At 40.0% G+C, this 19,826-nt stretch overlaps 1 protein-coding gene across 7 annotated transcripts in view; it reads left to right on the top strand.

Annotated features, from left to right (window-relative positions):
• Positions 1-19,826, top strand: part of ZCCHC17 (zinc finger CCHC-type containing 17) — a 62,652-nt gene that overhangs the window by 27,007 nt on the left and 15,819 nt on the right. For all 7 annotated transcript variants that reach the window (XM_035713251.2, XM_035713250.2, XM_025448355.3 and 4 more), the window contains 4 exons: positions 5,928-6,028; positions 7,774-7,865; positions 15,242-15,342; positions 17,089-17,234. In XM_035713251.2, coding sequence (XP_035569144.1) covers positions 5,928-6,028; positions 7,774-7,865; positions 15,242-15,342; positions 17,089-17,234 — 440 coding nt within the window. The remainder of the gene's footprint in view (positions 1-5,927; positions 6,029-7,773; positions 7,866-15,241; positions 15,343-17,088; positions 17,235-19,826) is intronic.

Here is a 19,826-nt window from a genome sequence, read left to right as displayed (position 1 = left end):
GAGAGAGGCAGAGACAGAGGCAGAGGGAGAAGCAGGTTCCCTATGGGAGCCCGACGTGGGACTCGATCCCAGGACCCTAGGATCACGACCTGAGCCAAAGGCAGGTGTTCAACCACTGAGCCATCCGGGTACCCCTTATTTTTTATTTTTTAGAGACTTTTTTTTTTTTTTTAGAGTTTTTTTTTTTTGTTGTTAGAGAAAGCATGTGCACTCATGAGGACTGGGTAACGGCAGAAAGATAGGGACAATCAGGCTTCCCACTGAGCAGAGTACCCATTTGTGAAGCTCTGGGAGTTTGATCCCCGGACCCTGGGACCACAGCTTGAGCCAAAGGCAGACACTCAACCGACTGAACCACCCAGGCACCCCATCCATTTTGTTCTGATTGTTTTTTGAAGCAATTTCTGATCACTTATCCAATTTTTTAGTTATTTGATACTGGGAACAGTGGGTAGTTTAACTATTAGGTAAGGACTGGGAATAAAAGCAAAAAGTATATCCTCGGTTGTAAATTAATAAATTGGCAAAATGTGTCTGTTCCTGTACCAATCTCTAAATTGACAATCTAGGTAGTATATTTTAGTACATAAATTTACATCTACGTGCTGCAGACTCCTACATATATTTGTATCTTCAGTTCATACACCTCCTCTGAGCTATGGACTTAAATACCCAACTCCTCACCTGACATTTGCCTTCAAGACTGAGGGCTAGACCAATTTCTCTTGTTTAAGGGAACAAGGGAAGCTGTAAACTAAGGTCTTTGGATAATAAGCCACTAATGTCTCAATTATAAAAATCCTGCACCCTAGCATAACTATTTTTATATTCCCTTTGGTTTCTGTCCATATGAGACAGTTTTATTTTAATAATAGTGTACATATCATTTTCTATTTTAAGATATTTTCTTTTTTTTAATATTTTATTTATTCATGAGACACACAGAGAGAGAGAGAGAGAGAGAGAGAGGCAGAGGGAGAAGCAGGCTACATGCAAGGAGCCTGACATGGGACTCCATCCCAAGGCTCCAGGATCAGGCCCTGGGCTGAAGGTGGCGCTAAACCACTGAGCTACCTGGGCTGCCCAAGATATTTTCGTGATTAAAAATATTGCATGCATATTATAGAAAAATAAGGGGAAAAACTCTAAAATTATGTGTTACTACTACCACACAGATAGATGCTATTGACATTTTGGTATGTTTTTTTTATAAGTCATACATACATAAAATTTAACAATGAGATGAAATTTATATTCTGTATATATGTATTTTTTAGCTTTTTACACTTAATGAACCTTAAACATTTCTCCATATTTTAACATACTTTTGCAAACGTTTAAAGAGTCTGTCATTCAGATGTGCCACATGATTATTTTGTTTTATTTTTTTAAGGATGTTATTTACTTAAGAGGGACGAGAGAGAGAAGGAGGGAGGGAGAAGCAGACTCCCCAATGAACAGAGAGTCTGATGTTGGGCTTGGTCCCAGGACCCCAGGATCATGATCTGAGCCTAAGGCAGACACTTAACTGACTGAGCCACCCAGGGGCCCCTATATGATCATTTTAAATTTAAAAAAATTTATTATTTATTCATGAGAGAGAGAGAGGCAGAGACACAGTCAGAAGGAGAAGCAGGCTCCATGTGGGGAGCCTGACGTGGGACTCGATCCCAGGTCTCCAGGATCAGGCCCTGGGCCGAAGGTGGCCCTAAACTGCTGAGCCACCTGGGGTGTACACAATCATTTTAAAGTTCCAATTTTTAATTACTGATAAGTGCGAGTTGAGTCAGGAATGGTGCACAGACCAAAGAATATCCTAGTTTGGGATCAGGTGGGAGGACAAATATTATTTCCTTATTTGTGGTACAGACCTCTGTTTCAAGAAAAAAAATTCTCTCAAGTATTAGTAGATCCAACATTAATTTCCTTCACTTTAAAAATTTTTTTAAATTTTTTAAAAATTTTATTTATTTATTCATGAGACACAGAGGCAGAGACACAGAGGGAGAAGGAGGCTCCTCTCAGGGAGCCCAATGCAGGACTCGATCCCTGGACCGGGATCACACCCTGAGCTGAAGGCAGATGCTCAACAGCTAAGCCACCCAACATTAATTTCCTTTGTAACTTTCACTAGTAATAGAGGAAGGAAGTGAATTTTAGAATGAGAGGACAGTTGCAACCCCAAAATGTCGAAGTATAAGGTTTCCCTTTTAGGGCATCTGAATTTCCTCTTCAGACTTCCCAATTAGGCTGCTCTGCCCATTATACCATCCTGAGGGGGAAACCTCAGCTTCATTTTATCTAATTTGGAGATTACGCAATATGGTGTAAAGTTAAAAACATAAGTTATATGATGGTATATAACACATTTTGGAGGCCCCAGAATTATTCACAGAGATAGGCTGTCAACCTCCAGAATGAGGTGAAATAGGTATGTGAGACCCAGTGACCATGATCAGAGCAAGCAGTGACTTCCAATAGAAGTTCCAAGCAGGGAGCAGATACTTCTAATTACAGATATGTGCCGGCTGTGCCAATGTCCTTGGGGATCCACACATGTGAGAGAATATAGGCTAATAATTCCCCCAAGCAATTTTTTAAAAAAGATTTTATTTATTTGACAGAGAGTGCAAGTGAGCACAAGAGGGAGAGTGGCAGGCAGAAGGAGAGGGAGAAGCAGGCTCCCCACTCAGCAGAGTCCAACGTGGGGCTCGATCCCAGGACCCTGGAATCATGACCTGAGCTGAAGGCAGATGCTTAACTGACTGAGCCACCCAGATGCCCCTCTCCCAAACAATTTAAGGGAGGACATATATCTTAGATGTAACTCTTTGACTTAGTCATTTTTTTCTCTAGTTTATATTCCTAGTTTATGTTCATTCAAAATAACTGGGTGCCTGGATGGCTCAGTGGTTAAGTGTTTGCCTTCGACTCAGGTCATGATCCCAGGGTCCTGGGATCAAATCCCAGGTCTCCCTGCTCCTGCTCTCTCTCAAATAAATAAATAAAATCTAAAAAATCTCTTATTAAAAAATCTAATAAAATCTAAAAAAATTATTATATATTGTATTTATTTCCCCCAGAATAGAAAGAATTTTCTCTATTATTAAAACACTTGAAATAAAAAAAAGAGTAACATGTGTAATACTGTACCCTAGTATAACCATTGTTACAGCATTTTAGATCATTCTTTCTGATTTTTCAAGTCTTTTTTAAGCATTTGTAATTATACTGTATACAATTTTGTGTTGTACTTTTGTTATTTACATGGGAAAATGCTGTGTCTTCAGTGCTTGACAGAGTAGGCAGTCAAATATTTACTAAAGATGAATTATGGACATATTTTTACATAATCTCTTGAGCATTTAAAAATTTTTTTAATTTAATTTAATTTTATTTATTTGAGAGTGAGAGCAACGGAAGCCTGGGTGGCTCAGCGGTTAAACATGTCTGTCTTCGGCTCAGGTCATGATCCTGGGGTCCCAGAATCGAGTTCTGAATCTGCTTCTCCCTCTACCTGTGTCTCTGCCTCTCTCTTTCTGTGTCTTTCATGAATAAATAAGTAAAATCTTTAAAAAAGAAAAAAAAAGAGAATGTGAGCAAGAGAGAACAGGAGAGGGGGAGGGAGGGGACAAAGGGAAAGGGAGCAAGCAGACTCCCTGCTGTACAGGGAGCCCCACACAGGACTTCAGGACCCTGAGATCATGATCTGAGCTGAAGGCAGGTGCTTAACCAACTGAGCCCTCCAGGTGTCCCCAGCATCGTTTTTGTTGTTGTTTTTAAAAGATTTTATTTATTTGACAGAGAGACACAGGTAGTGACAAAGATTGAGAATGTCTACATGAGCGAGGAGGAGAGGGAGAAGCAGACTTCCTCTTGAGCAGGCAGCCTGACGTGGGACTCTAGCTCAGGACCCTGGGATCTTGACCTGAGCTGAAGGCAGATGCTTAACTAACTGAGCCACGCAGGCACCCCTGAGCATCGTTTTTGATGGACCATTAAATACATTGAATATTTTTATATATGTGAATATTTTTATATACGTCACTCTTTCTGATGCATATAGCTTTTTCTTTTTCTGTGTATATGATTATTTCTTTAGAACAGATACCCAAAAGCGACTATGGGTCCAGTTAATTATTAGTCAGAATTCTTGGTGCCAAGGGACAGAAACATAGGAAATGTTTTGACTATTCTCACTGGGGGATGCAGGATAAATCTAGCTTCCTCAGGGTTGTAGCAGGTGCTCACATTGCACCCTTAGGGCTTTGTCTCTTACCTCTGGCCAACTCTTGCCACCTGGTGGTAAAGATGGGCATTGGTAAATTTTTGTGATTGATAATCCTGACAGATGTTTTGAAAAAGATGAATTGATTTAGCTAATCACTCAGTGGGGTGAAGTATCTTGATTAATTAAGCATGTGTCATATGCCCACAGTTGGGGGTTACCTCAGCTTCAACCAAATCACATAGAAAGACCGGATTTATTTTAGAATGTGTAGAAGGTGATGTTGATAAATACTTAAGTAATTTTTTTCACAAAAACCTAGAATGATCCGTTAAAAAAAAGTAGGGAAGGTGGTTTCCTAGGAAAAGTCTTTGGGACAGACAGGAAAGGATATCTATTATAAATGTTTTTTAAAGTTATTTAATAACTAAACCATCATTTAACTTTTAATTAATTTTATTAAGTATTTTTGCCACTCTTGATAGTGATTGCTAAATGATTTCTAAAATTTTATACTAGCCCTGGCACTATTTCTTATTTTACTATACTCTCACCCATGGGCATTATTTTCTGAATATTTTGCTAATTTAATATATTAAAAAGTGGCACCTTGTTTAGATTTTTTTTCACTTAACATCTATCATAATTATTTGCTGTAATTGTAATTTAATTGACTGCTTACTCTTCCATTTGATTGGTTTACCATAGTTTACAAGCTAATTTTCCAATTATTGGTCTTTTAGATTGCTTTATAGTTTTTTTTAACCTTTGTAGTTTTTTTTTTTTTTTTTTAAAGATTTTATTCTTGAGAGACACACACACACAGAGGCAGAGACACAGGCAGAGGGAGAAGCAGGCTCCATTCAGGGAGCCCCATGTGGGACTAGATCCCAGAACTCCAGGATCACACCCTGAGCTGAAAGCAGGCACTTAACCACTGAGCCACCCAGGCATCCCTAAACCTTTGTAGGTTATAATACTACAGGTATTTTTATATACCCGTAGGTTTTTGGATTTTGCCTCTATTGACTTTTTTCTTTTAGAAAACTTCTAATAATATTATTGTATCAAAGGTATAAACATTTTGACACCCTTGCTTTCAAAGACTTTCACTGACTTCTGTTTTTACTAATGTAAGTGATGTTCATGTATCACATGTTTGCTAACATTAGCCATTATTTTTAAAGAATATATGTTGGGGGACGCCTGCATGGAGCCTGCTTCTCCCTCTGCCTGTGTCTCTGCCTCTCTCTCATTCTCTCATGAATAAATAAATAAAAAATCTTAAAAAAAATAAATTAAAAAAAATTTTTTTAAAAATATATGTTGGTTAAGTACAAAAAGTGATCTCAAATTGTTTTAATTAACAATTTTAGGGATCCCTGGGTGGCGCAGTGGTTTGGCGCCTGCCTTTGGCCCAGGGCGCGGTCCTGGATATCCGGGATCGAATCCCACGTCGGGCTCCCGGAGCATGGAGCCTGCTTCTCCCTCTGCCTGTGTCTCTGCCTCTCTCTCTCTCTCTCTCACTGTGTGCCTATCATAAATAAATAAATAAATAAAAGTTTAAAAAAATTAAAAAAAAAATTTTAAATTGGCATTTTTAGTGACTCTTCAAGTCCCATCTTCTCCTTACCTCATTATTTAGAATTATAAATACAAGATACACCCTGTGCTTTATTTCATTTCTTCTTGTGCTCAGGTCTGGTCCATCGAACTCACATGTCATCCTGTCGTGTGGATAAGCCCTCTGAGATAGTGGATGTTGGAGACAAAGTGTGGGTGAAGCTTATTGGCCGGGAGGTAAGGTTCTATGCAACTTTCATGTGGTTAGAAAGACTGAGGAAAGGCTGGAGAAGGCAGTGTTGGTATTTTATAATGACCAGTGTGTGTATGCTGTTAACTGTGGCTGATGATCTTATTTTTAAACCCTGCCACTGTATTCTGTCCTGAATTGAAACCTTCTGGCTAGCTGTCCTGTAAATTCAGAAAGGATGTGGTGTAAACTATAATAAGTGTGCTGCAATAAGTACATGTTTATAGAACATGTTTATAGAAACTCCCTGAAGTTTATCCAAATCTGGGGTGGAAAAAAAAAAAGAGAGAAGAAAACTTAATTTATGGGACTAGTCTTTACCATAAATTTCGAAGAATAGCTGCCGGGTACACTTCAGTTTGGACCAACACAAAACAAAACAAAAGACACAGAGTTTACGGTTATTGTTCCTAATACCTGGCACCATACAATGTGAGGGAAGTGAGAAAGGCCTGAAGGACCCTGTTAACAGCAGTTCACTTGAGTGCATAAGGGCTGTAGATGTAGGTAGACCTCCAGGACAAATGTGATTATACACTGAGGCCTGCTCTTCCATCAGAGAATGGCAGGGGAGATAGGTCTGAAAGAGATACTATTCTTTAATCCTTGAGTGCTTAACATGTTCTAGTCTGAAGGATGTAAGAGTTAGGCCAGACCTAGGTGACCTCAGCTGTTATGGAACTTACATAGAGTATAACAGGATGAGACAAATATAAAAGTGAGCAAGCACACATATAAAATAATTATAAATTATAGTAAGTGTTGTAATGGTCTCAAGCCAGTATCAGAGGTAGATTTAGATAAAGTGGTCAGGAACAGGCTCTGCAGAAATGACGTATTAGCAGAGACCTAAAGGAAAAGGCTTCAGTCATGGAAGAGTTGGAATAAGCATATTCCAGCCAGGCAGAATAACATGCAGAGATCCTGAAGTGGGAAAGGGCGTCAAGTGCTGGAGGAAGCAAAAGAAGACCAACATGGCTAATAATTGCCTTCATGTTTAAAAATGCACTAAAAAAATAAATAACAATTTTTAAAAAGCAAAAAAAAAAAAAAAAAAAAAAAAAACCCCAACAAAACAACAACAAAAACCACCACAATAAAAATACTCTACACCAAATCTAAAAGGGGATCTACTCTAGTCTGGAATGTTTGGGAAATGCATTCTGAGCTCAGGGATCTATGAACTCATCATTATGCTGAACTTATCTGGAAAAAAACAGCTTATTTTTTCTGCCTGGTTACCTCCATAGGCCTTGAATTTCTTAGCAATCATTTCTGTCTTTCTTCCCCAGAGGGATAAGAATGAGAAAAAACCATTTCCTAAAGTTATTCTGCCACAAGATCTATTTATAATGCTCATTAGTACCCCCAGTGTTCCTAGTACAGGACCTCAGCCATTAGAGGAGTTCAGTGTTTGTTATGATGATAAAAGATTTGATGCTTAGTTAGATTATTTTATTTTATTTTATATTTTATTTTATTATATTTTGTTTTGTTTTATTTTTATTTTTAAAAATATTTTATTTATTTATTTATTCATGAGAGAGAAGCAGGCTCCATGCAGGGAGCCCGACATGGGACTCGATCCCGGGGCCCCAGGATCAGGCCCTGGGCCAGAGGCGGCGCTAAACCGTTGAGCCACCCGGGCTGCCCCTTTAGTTAGATAATTTTAGACAAGAAGTCCAAATGGTGTACTCTTAGCTTTTGGTGACTTTGCTTTTGTCTTTTACAGATGAAAAATGATAGGATAAAAGTATCCCTATCCATGAAAGTCGTCAACCAAGGAACTGGGAAAGACCTTGACCCCAACAACGTTATCATTGAGTAGGTAAAAGGTTTAGAAAGGTTACCATCCTACTTCTCAAACTACAGAATGCTATAGTGAATCAAGCTGACCTAAGAACTCTACCATTTATAGTCTGTGATATTGATGAATTCTGTAGCCCTGGTGATCCTTGAATATGCATAGAGTTCTAAGATTGAATGCTAACATGCAAAGCATTGAAGTGCTCCATCAGTGGTTTTGTTTCCTTCCCCTTATTCTTTGTTTGCCCTTTAACCAGTTAGCCAACAAGCTCATGAAGCATCTGCTACTTGTCTCTCTCCTAGCACAGGGGCTCCAAAAAGATAGAGACCATGTGGAAGGGTAGAGTGATCTAGAAGCCACTCAAGTGGGGTTTAGTGCATCTTCAGATAACTGTGTTCTGAATATAACATCTTTACTTTCATTGGCTCTTCTGATCTTTCATATAGGAATGGAGGATTTGCTATCCATGTAGGCCAATGTCTGGTGATACAAGGAATTTGCTATCTCTTTGAAAGTCTTTCTTGAATGTATGCTGGTAATTTCTGGTCAGGGGTTCCTAGTTCCCTAAGGTTCCTTGAATGGTTTCTGAACTGTTTCCAGTGTTTCAGAAAACGTAAGCAAAGTCATACATTTACCTTCAGGTTAACCATGACTTTATTGTATTGCTTTTGATGTTAAAATATCACATTGTTTATCTCATGCTAATCAGGTGATCTTAGTGGCAGTTATTGACTAATTAAAAAAAATGTTTCAGATTTGGTAGGAAAAATTTGGAAACCTTATTGTTTATAGAATTCTAAGCAAAATCACTGTGGATGCAAAATAATTTTACCCAAAAGGGAGGAAATTGATATTTATTGGTTTCGTACTATGTGCCAGGCATTATGCAAGGCAATTTATGTACATTTATGTATCTGATTCCTAGTGGATATTATCTCTCCATTTTACTTTATATTCCTAGTTTGTTTTAAAGATTTTATTTATTTATTTGAGAGAGAGAACAGAGGGAGAGGGAGAAGCAGACTGCTGAGCAGAGAAGCCTGATGTGGGGCTGGATCCCAGAATTCTGAGATCATGACCTGACCCAAAGACAGATGCTTAACTGGCTGAGCCCCCAAGGTACCCCCTTAGTTACTTAGTTTGTTTCTTTCTGTTCCTTTTTTTTTTTTAAGATTTTATTTTTGGGTGCCTGAGTCGCTCAGTCAGTTGAGCATCTAACTCTGATTTTGGCTCAGGTCATGATCTCAGGGTCCTGGGATTGAGCCTTGTGTCAAGCTTCCCACTCAGGGAGGAATCTGCTTGTCTCCTTCTGCCTCTGCCTCTCCCCATGTGCTCACTCCCTCTTTTTCTCTCTAAAATAAATCTTAAAAAAAAAAAAAAGATTTTATTTTTAAGTAATTTCCATACTCCATTTGGGGCTCGAGCCCATAACTCCAAGATCAAGAGTCACATGCTCCACTGACTAAGCCTGCCAGATGTCTTTATATTCCTAGTTTCTATCTTGATGCTTGGTGATAAGAAATTTCCATGTGGTTAATGAGAAATTATAGTGAGTTAAGGACCTGAACTAAGGACATTGAAGCTAGTGCCCTTTTTACTATATGATTCTTCTAGCTGTTGCATGTGACTTAGGATTTTTCCATATTTCTGTAGTTTTATCCTTAAATATTGACATGTTTATAAGTCTGATTATTGACAAAACACTTTTCATTTGTAGTAGAAATGTTTTATAACTCAGAGCTCAGTAATGTTATTTAAGTCTGGCATTTACTGATTACATTATAATAAATTACTTCTGCTCCAAAGAAATCCTGTGCTATATACAGACTCATTAAAAAGCAATGGAATTTCCCAAAGTCACCCTTGTAGGGGTAAAATGTAAAACAAGTAAAATAAAAAAGCTACTTCTTCTCTGTCTTAAAATAAGAGTAGGGAGGGGAAAGGGCTCCCTGATTTTGGGCTTTACAGGTCTCTCTGTAGAGGCTATTTCTGGTAATTACCAAGTGGCCAAACAGTAACTTTTGTTGTAAACTATTTCTAGAGCTGCATCCAGGAAAGGAGCATGATATAGTAGAATGATGTGAGGTTTTGAGTTAGATGTAAATCAGAAAGAGTTCTAGTTCTGCTACAAACTAGTGTTTGACCTTGAGCAGACACCCTCACTTCTCTAACCCTCAGCTTCTTACTATCATTGGAGGAGATGATGCCTATATCTTAGAAATGATGGAATGATTTAAATATGGACTTGTTTGTAAAGAGCCAGATTTGTGTCTAGTCTATAGTAGAAACTTAATAGATGGTAGCTACTTATGGTTATTGTTTTAGAAGATCTCTTTGTTTTTCTTCTGTGATTTTCACACCTTTTCTTTTTTTCTTTGTATATATTTTTTATTGTTCAATTTGCCAACATATAATAACACCCAGTGCTCATCCCATCAAGTGCCCCCCTCAGTGCCCATCACCTAGTCACCCCATCCCCCCACCCACCTCCCCTTCCGCTACTCCTTGTTCGTTTCCCAGAGTTAGGAGTCTCTCAGGTTCTGTCACCCTCTTTGATTTTTCCCACTCATTGTCTCTCCTTTCGCCTATAATCCCTTTCACTATTTTTTATATTCCCCATATGAATACTCCTTTTCTTTTTTTTTTTTTTTTTTTCCTTTTCTTTTTAGAAGACCTGGGAGAACAGAGGACACAGCTCTTTCTTATCTCCCAGGGTGCCTGATGTGTAGCAGTTGTTAGTGCTTTCATTAACTCACTTATTCAACAAATATTTTGGGGGTTCATATTCTACATTTGGTACAATGGCAATACCAAGGTTTTTGCCTAAGGGCCTTACTGACTAGTGTAGTGAGATAATTGTGCAAATCACTTTAATATAAGGCAAATGTCTTAAATGCTAACAGTAGGTTAAAGAAAAGTTTCTAGGAATTAGCTTGAAGAGGATGAATGGATTTTGGGCTCTGATGGCTAGAAGAGAGATGACATTTAAACTAGTTCTAGAAGAACGGGTAAGATTTTGTCAGACATCAGGAGAAGAAATGGTATTCCTGACAGAAGAAATGATTTAAAGAAAGGCATGAAGCAGGAAAGCACAGGGCATGTTTCAGAGTCTTATTTAAGGAAAGAGGAGGGTGCAGCCAGGTACTAGAGCGTAAGGCTTGAATGGTATATTGGGGCAGATTGTGGAGAACTTTGACTTTCAGTCAAACTTTTTTTTTAAAGCCCTTGAGGGGGAGAGGCTCCTGATCAGATTAATCTCTGACCTTGCCCTGTTATGCTCAGTATCTTTGAGCTGTCTCCAGCCACCCACAATATGTCAACTGCCTTTCATTTTCCCTCAATATCGGTCATACATTTCATCCCCTCAGTCCCAGAGCATTAGAGGAAGTCTGTAGATGGAAGGAGGGAAAGGCAGTTTCCAGGTAGTTTTAGCCAGCATAGTAGTCTTTTAGAAGAGTGTTTTTGTTTGTTTTGTTTTTGTTTGTTTTTTAAAAGGTTTTATTTATTTATTCATGAGAGATGCAGAGAGAGAGGCAGAGACATAGGCAGAGGGAGAAGTAGGCTCCCTGTGGGGAGCCTGATGGGGAACTTGATCCCAGGACCCTGAGATCACGACCTGAGCCAAAGGCAGACCCTCAACCACTGAGCCACCTAGGTGCCCCTAGAAGAGTGCTTATGGGTCACCACCATAATTAGCCATGTGTATGTCTCCCTCCACTACTAGACTGTAAGCTCCTTGAGAAGAACTTTGTTTCAACTCACTTACTCATCAGCAGCCCTGGTGCTTGCCACTTAAGTAGTTGAACTGAATAAAAGAAAGGTTAATTCAACTATGTGTGCCAGATGGATTGGAGGAGGAAATTTGTTACTATTTAGATACAAAGTAGTGAAGCCTAAACCAGCAAGGCAGTGAGCACAGAAAGGGAGGGTGTAGGCAAGTGATACATTTGTTGAGTTAAGTATTAGGTGGGAATTATGATTTGGCTTGTCATATGTTAGAATCCACAGAATATTGGAATGGATTAAAATGAGAGTTTATTTAAACTGCAATTTAAGCCATTTGAAACTCAGCTCCACAAATGAGGACATCTGAAAGCCATGGAGTTGGTGACTTGTCCTATTTATACCCCTAAGATCTTGCTGTTTTTTTAATTTATTTTATTGTAGTGAGAACACCTAACATGAGATTTACCCTCCTAAAAATTTTTTAATGTACAGTATAGTACTGTTGACTAGCAGAGCAGACAGCTGACCCCCTTGTCATTTGAGTAAGATTATGCTGGGCAAAACCTGGGGATTGGAGCATTTTCAAGACTTAAATCATATGCTTGTCTGTACTGTCCCACTGGGTGGCCACTAAGTTGCATATGGCTGCATACGGTTATTTAAATGTAAATGAAAATTAAATAGTCTAATTCTTCAGTTACACTAACCACATTTTAAGTAGTCAGTAGCCCTAGACCTAAATATTAGCATACAAACATAAATTTATAGAATTTAAAAAAAAAACAACGAATTTTTCCATCATATTCTGTGGAATATGATTGGTAGTATGCTGGATAGTGTGCTTACTGCTTATATACAGAAAAAAGAAGACATTATTATTATTTTTTTAAGATTGATTTGAAAGAGAGTGTGAGCGGGAGTGGGGGGGCAGAGGGAGAAGGAGAATCTCAAGCAGATGCTGTATTGAGCGTGGAACCTGATGTGCAGCTTGATTCCATGACCCCTAGATCATAACCTGAGCTGAACACCTAACCAGCTTAGCCACCCAGGTGCCCCAGACATAGACTTTATCTTTGGAGGCCTGCTTATGGCACAGAGGGTGAGCCAGAAGGTGAACAAATCTAACAAAATGATCAGAGAGTGGATACTTGGGTGGCTCAGTGGTTGTATGTCTGCCTTCAGCTCAGGACATGATCCTGGGTCCGGGGATCGAGTCCCACATGGGCTGCGAGGAGCCTGCTTTTCCCTCTGTGTCTTTGCCTCTCTCTGTGTGTCTCTCATGAATAAATAAATAAAATATTTAAAAAAAAATGACCAGTGAGTAAAATGCTATGGGAACACAAAATGCTTGTGGTGGTAGGGATCATTTTAGAGAAGATGGGGTGAGCTGAAGAATGACCGGAACAGAATATGAACTATCTTGGTTCTTTTCTGTTTCTCTCGAACCAGTGTATCCTATGAAACTGTTAGCTAAAAAACATGAGGTGGGTACTTTGTTCTGCTTCAGTGTTGTCATCCTGCATTTCTCTGGGTAATGTGGCTTTTTTGACAAAATATTTGTTTCTGCTGGACTCTATAGAGACCTGGCAAGTAGTTGGAAAAGCTTAGATGAAGTCAGAATTCAAAGTTAAAGAGGTTCAGCTAAGGGGGCACCTGTTTCTCTCTCTTGCTCAAATAAATAAATTTAAAAATCTTAAAAAAAAAAAAAAGGTTCAGGTAAAGGAAAAATACTTGGAGCCAAGAGCACAGAAATTTTTTTCTTTACAGATTTGAGAGAGAGAAAAAAGAGCATGAGTGGAGGGAGGGGCAGAGGGAGAGAATATCAAGCAGACTCCCTGCTGACCTCGGAGCCCAGTGAGGGGCTCGATGCCATGACCCTGAAATCATGACCTGAGCTAAAACCAAGAGAAGGACGCTCAACTGAGTGAGCCACCCAGGGCCCCATGAGCACAGAAATTTCAATAAACATTTATTGATGCTGTTGCCAAGCCTTGGGCTAAGGTGCTGGGGAAACACATATAAGTAAAATCTTGTAGAAAGGGCTTACAATCTAGAAAAGAAACATGAATGTATTGGCAATAAAGTGTGATATGTGCTAGGACTGCAGTGTGTATAGATTACTGTTTGAGTTTGATAAAAAGAGTGATCGAGGGTGACACTCTTTGATCAAACATTTCTGAGTACCTGTTCTGTGCAGGTACCGTGTATTATAGTAAAGGTCAAAGAAAAAGCCATGACAGCTGGGGTGCTTAGGCTCTGCTTTTGGCAGGAGTGTAACTGGTAAACACACTACAGAAAACTGGTAGCAGTGTCTGTGATAGCTAATGCTCTACAACCCAGTATACTGTTCTACTCCTACTTTGAACTAGGCATTTCCCACCATATGCATATGTATCTGTTCACTGAAAGACATGCTAGGAAGTTCACAGAAGAAGCACTGTTCATAGTAGAAACTACTCAGATCAATGGCAAAATATTTTATGGCAGTGACAATCAGTGATCCACAACTACACAACAGTATGGATGGATCTCACAAACAAGTGAAAGAAGCCAGACACAGAAGGTTCATACTCTATGATTCTATTGATATAATTTACAAAAACTGATATAACTAATCTCTGTTGTTAGAAATCAACATAGTGGTTACCCTTGGGGGAGGCCTGATGACTAGAGGGGCCTTGGAGATGCTGGCAATGTTCTGTTTCCTATCTGAGTGATGGTTTCCTGGGTATGTCTAAATTATGAAAACCACAGTGCCTGGGTGGCTCGGTCGATTAAAAGTCTGCCTTCAGCTCAGGTCATGATTCCAGGGTTCTGGGATCAAGTCCTGCATCGGACTCCCTGCTCAGGGGAGGAATCTGCTTCCCCTTTGTCCCTCCCCCTGTCTTGTGCTTGTTCTCTTGCTCTCTCACACACACAAAAATAAAATCTTTAAAAAACAAATTGTTAAAACCAATCGAGCTATATGCTTATGAACACTTTTCTATACGTATATTATATTATACTTTAGTAATAAGTTTAGAATTTTTAAGAAATGCTACAGGAATGTGAACAAAGAGGCAAATTCTGGCTGAGGGGCTCAGGAGAAGGCTTGGTAGAAAAGGAGAGGTGGTGACTGAACTGAGCCTTGAAATGTTTGGGGGTGGTGAGGTGGGAGGAAAGAGGGGAAGCAGCATTTCAGAGAGAGGGAACTGTGCAAGCAAAGGCAGTGAACCATTTGGAGAAGCTCAACTAGTCCTGTTTGGCTAGAGCATCTCGTGCAAGTAAGGTTGGGGCTGGAGAAGCAGGTTAGAGACAGACTCTGCAAGGCCTTGAGTACCGAAGTGAGGAATTTGGACTTGATGTTCTAGGAAGTCTTTGAAGGTCTCTTAAACCTGGGTGTGACCTCATCAGGGTTACAGGGGGCTTAGCGAGGGGAGTAATTGTATCTTCATCCTCTGTGCATTGGTGAGATGAAGTTGTCTCATTCATGATTATTAATTCAGAGCCTGTCCTGAATGAAATAATGTGTTTCAAGTTGCTGCTTTCACTGTTTGTCTCCCCATGCAGGACGCTTTTCCTTCTACCTGCCAAAGACAGAACAAAAACCCAGCATACAGCATTACCTTCTAGTATATCTGGCCATATCTCTTGAGAGGGCCAACAGTTGGTATCCTTTTCATTACAGGCAAGAAGAGAGGCGGCGGCGGTCCTTCCAGGATTACACTGGGCAGAAGATCACCCTCGAGGCTGTCCTGAACACCACCTGCAAGAAGTGTGGCTGTAAAGGTAAGGTGAAGCCTCTGCCATGCCAGTCCTTCCTCCCTGTGATGGACCTTTACTAGGTGGGGGAGGCCACCTGGTTTGGGTGTGGCTCACCCTGCTTTTTAGTCAAATGATGGCCTCACCTACTCATGCTGTAACTCGTGCTTGGCTCTTAGCAGAGTTCATTCCCTTTCTGTGTCCTCTTCTGAATGCTGGATACTCTACTGTCACCCCGCTTCCCCTCTTCGCTATTGATGTCCTGTGTGGGCAAGATCCCTATGTACTATGTCAGGAGGAGTGAGAGTGTTGGATTATGGTTAACACTCCAAAACTTTTATCTCTAAGGACCATTACTATTCTGCAAAACTGAAGTGACTTTGAAATATGTTCCTCAAGGATCCAAGTTAAACTCTTTCTTGCTTCTCTTTGTCTCTTTAACTTCAGACTTCTGAATACAGTAGCCTTTTAGTAATAAAGAACACAGCCTAGCCGCCTGCTCAGGTTTCTTCTGGTCTTACTCAGGTGTTCAAGAGTGCTCTCAGCCTGACTTCTCGTTGGAGCTATCATGAGAGGGATTGCCAGCGTCTCATTTTCAGAGTGACCTCAATTTGTCACACCTCCCTTGCCTTGCATTTACCCTGCTCTCTTGATTTTTCTACAACAGTTGGTAGCATATTTGTGCCCTGATTGATGTTGTGGGGATTAAGCCTCTACTAACCACTAATGTAGAGGGAGGAAGGGAAAAATAAAATTGAAAGAATACCTCCTCAGGGGAATCGTGGGAACATTCCAAATATTTGGAAAACTGTATGCTGTATTCCCCTTCCAGGCATCATCCAGCTTCTGGATTCAGAGTTGCAAAGCCGTTTACACATAGCTTTTTGATGATCTCATGGGATTGTCTGTGCCCCTGAAACAGGGTCTGTGCAAGCTTAGACAAAACCAGCTTTGTAGCAGCTGTTCAATGGCCCCTTGATAGCACTAAAAGCACAGGGAGGGTGAGGTCCTCTTACCTTCAGCTTATGTCTACCAGGTACCACATGAGGCAGAGAAGCATAATGAGAGATGGACTTTGGCCTAGTCAGCAAAGGTCAAGCGAAGGTGGTTGGTTTTGGTGCAGCTGGAAGAGCTCAGAGCAGGGAGGCATGAGACTTGGGGTAAGTTTTAGCTCTGCTGCTCTCTTTGTGACCTTGAGCTACTTCTCTGCTCTGGGCCTTTATATCTTCTGCACATGCAGTGTTGGATTTGATGATCTCTAAGGCGCTTGCCAGATCTGACAGTCTGAATGTTGAGTGCCCCTAGGCGACTGCCTGTCTCTCAGTGTGTTAGCTTGGATGTGAATGCTGCCTTCTTGCCAGCTGCCTAAGAGCTATATTCCTGTAGTGCTTGGCCTGCCACTTGGCTCCCTCTGCTAAGCATCCTGCTCTCTGGAGCAGCCTTTCGATGTCAGGAGTGAGTTCCAAACAGATCTTTAAAAATTACTAAGCCCCATTGCTAATGGAAGGCAGCACAAGCCTGCTTCTTCTGCCATTTCCAGAGTGGTGCCAGTATTTCCCACAGCTCTAGGACCAGCTGCTGGTCTGGCTGTGGTTGAGTAGGCAATGCCATCTTGAGGAGACAGAAAATCTGTTCTGAATCCAGCAGCTGCTCTGAATGAACTCAGTAATATTTCCTCAACCAGCTAGCCCCTCTCAGGAGCCTCTGGGGAAGATCCACCTGCTAAGAGAGGCTGCTTCTCCCCTCCCTACCTTTTCTACCTCTCTTCTGCAGGCCACTTTGCAAAGGATTGTTTTATGCAACCAGGAGGGACCAAGTATTCTCTGATACCGGATGAGGAAGAGGAGAAGGAAGAGGCAAAGTCAGCAGAATTTGAGAAGCCTGACCCCACAAGGAATTCTTCTAGAAAAAGAAAGAAGGTGAGTGCTATCTTGCTTTTACTTACCATATTTTTTTGAGTTTTGAAATAAAGATGTACTTTTTGCAGAAATTTTAGGAATCCTGAAATACATAATAGGATCTCCTGTAATCTTTCCACCAGAGAGACTTCTTACAGTACTTTTGGTACGTACCCATCTTTTTTCGAGGTAATGATATGTAGATAGCTACATCTCCATTTAGATACAAAATTATGGTCGTACTATGGTCTAGTTTATATTTTACTTTTTTCATCATACTTATCAAAATCATCTTCTATTTTTAAGTGTTCAAAAACTTGATTTAAGAACAACATAAGATATTCTACCCTATGGCTGTATGATGGTTTATTTACTAATTTTTCTATGGTTGGATATTTTTATTACTTCCAACCTAAATCTTTTGCCATATTTCTTACTGTTTTCTTTGGATAAATCCCTAAATAAGATTACTGAGTTGGGGCTTTAAGGCTTTTGATACATTTTTTCAAATTGTCTTTCCAGAAAGTATTTATCTGTGCCCAGGGGTGGATACGAGTGCCTGTCTCTCGGAGTCCTATGTAGTACTAACAACAGAACAATTCATAAAACAGACATTATTGTGGTGCAGTAAAAGGCAGGGCATTTGCCACATGCCACCCAGAGAGGGAACAGAAGAAAAGTATGCTGTAGTTTGGTCAGGAAATGGTTATTTTCATATTGTGTAGTATTTTTCTATTAATGTCCAGTTATTGGGCTTCTATTTTGTTTTGTTTTTTTTTTCAGTGCTTTAACAGTCTTTTGTTGAGTGGTCTTTTTATTCCAGGTAGCACAAGCGTGGGAATACAAAAATTGTGATCAGGTCCTTGCCCTCAGTGGGCATTCCCTATAAATGAAATAATGCTTCATTACTATAATGTGTTCAAAAACTTGAAAAGCAGTTTACACATAGTTTCATTACTATAATGAATCATTACTTCATTTATAGGTGAGAAAAAGGCCCATTGTACCATTATAAGAATTAGCCAAGTATATGAATAATACTTTATTGATCTGTATATTCTTTCCCTGGGTGACCTCCTAAGATGTTAACTGCCTCGATGACTCCCACATCCCTAACTAGTATCCCACGGGTACCTCAGACTTTGGCTCAGAGTCCATCAGACTCGGAGGCCCTCTGTGCTACAAACCACCTGTGTCACTTTGGGCCCTTCTCACTTCAGTTTCTTAATTTTCAAAGTAGGGTTGTTGTAGTCTTTGATGACAGTGTGCCTTGTGAGGGGATGTCTCATTCCCCAAGATAGATAGAAAGCACTGACAAGTTAATTGCTTAACTAATGTTGGCTGTCAGGACTACCATTCTTTCTTCTGCAACACTCCTCCACACACACACACACACCACTATAAAAACAATATCAAGACCTTTGTTTCTATCTTTCTATCTTGTATTATTTGTTTTAATGACAATAACCTGCCAGAAGGAAACCAGCATGTCATTTATTTTCCTCTGCTTTCCATCCCATATCTAGTCACCATCCCATACCCAGTCTTACTGGTGGTACCATCTAAGTATTCTTTTCTTCTCCTTCCTCCCACTCCCCCTACTGTGTGTTGTACTCCCTCCCATCTCTTATTCAACAGACTGTTGAACTAGCCCTGGGACATTTTATTTGCCCTTCACCTCTTAGTTCCAAGCTCCTGAGGTTGAGTCTAGGCATCCGATTTTTTTTTTTTTTTTAGAGCATCTCCTTCATCTCACTGCTTGATTCTCTGCATTATTATGATTTTTTGCCCTCTGCTTTAACTCTGAATGTTGAGGTGCTCCAGGGCTGTTTTGTTACTCCCTTCTATTCTCTAACCATCTCCTCTCCAGGTAATCTCATCCTGTCCTATGGTTTTGAATACTACTTACATGCTAATAATCCCCAAATTAAGTATTCATATCCTTATTTTTATCCGAATCTGTAATTCTATTGCTGACTTTTTCTTTGACACTTCAAATTTAGATATCCAACTGCCTATTTGACATCTTCATCTAATTGTCAAGTTGCATCAAGCTTAACACACCCCAGAACTTTTTAATTTTTCTACCCAAAGCTGCTCTTTCCACATTTTGCCCTATCTTAGTAAATAGGTGATCATTTACTGAGTTACTCATAGTAAATAGGTGATCATTTACTGAGTTACTCAAGCCAAAATCTATAGGCTTTGGGTTTGGTGTAACTGTTGTTTTCTTTAAATTGTGGTAAAATATCCATAACATAAATTAAGTAATCTGTTCACCCAGTGTAGGGCTCAAACTCATGGCCCCAAGATCAGGAGTCATGTGCTCTTCTAACTGAGCCAGCCAGGTGCCTACCATCTTAATCATTCTTTTTTTATTTTTTTTTCCATTCTTTTTTTAAATATTTATTTTATTTTAGATAGAGAGTGCTCTTGCATGCATGTATATGGGAGGGGCAGAAGGAGGGAATCTCAAGCAGACTCCCTGCTGGGCCTGGAGCCTAATTCAGGGCTCTCGATCTTACTACCCATCAGGACCTGAGCTGAAATCAAGAGTTGAACTCCTGACCACCTGAGCCTGCGAGGCACCCACCATCTTAACCTGTGTGTGTG

The sequence above is a fragment of the Canis lupus genome, chromosome 2 (genome assembly GCF_003254725.2).
Source record: "Canis lupus dingo isolate Sandy chromosome 2, ASM325472v2, whole genome shotgun sequence".
Classification (NCBI taxonomy): Eukaryota; Metazoa; Chordata; class Mammalia; order Carnivora; family Canidae; genus Canis; species Canis lupus.
Note: the sequence above shows the minus strand (reverse complement) of the source record. Positions and strands in the feature narration are given on the sequence as shown.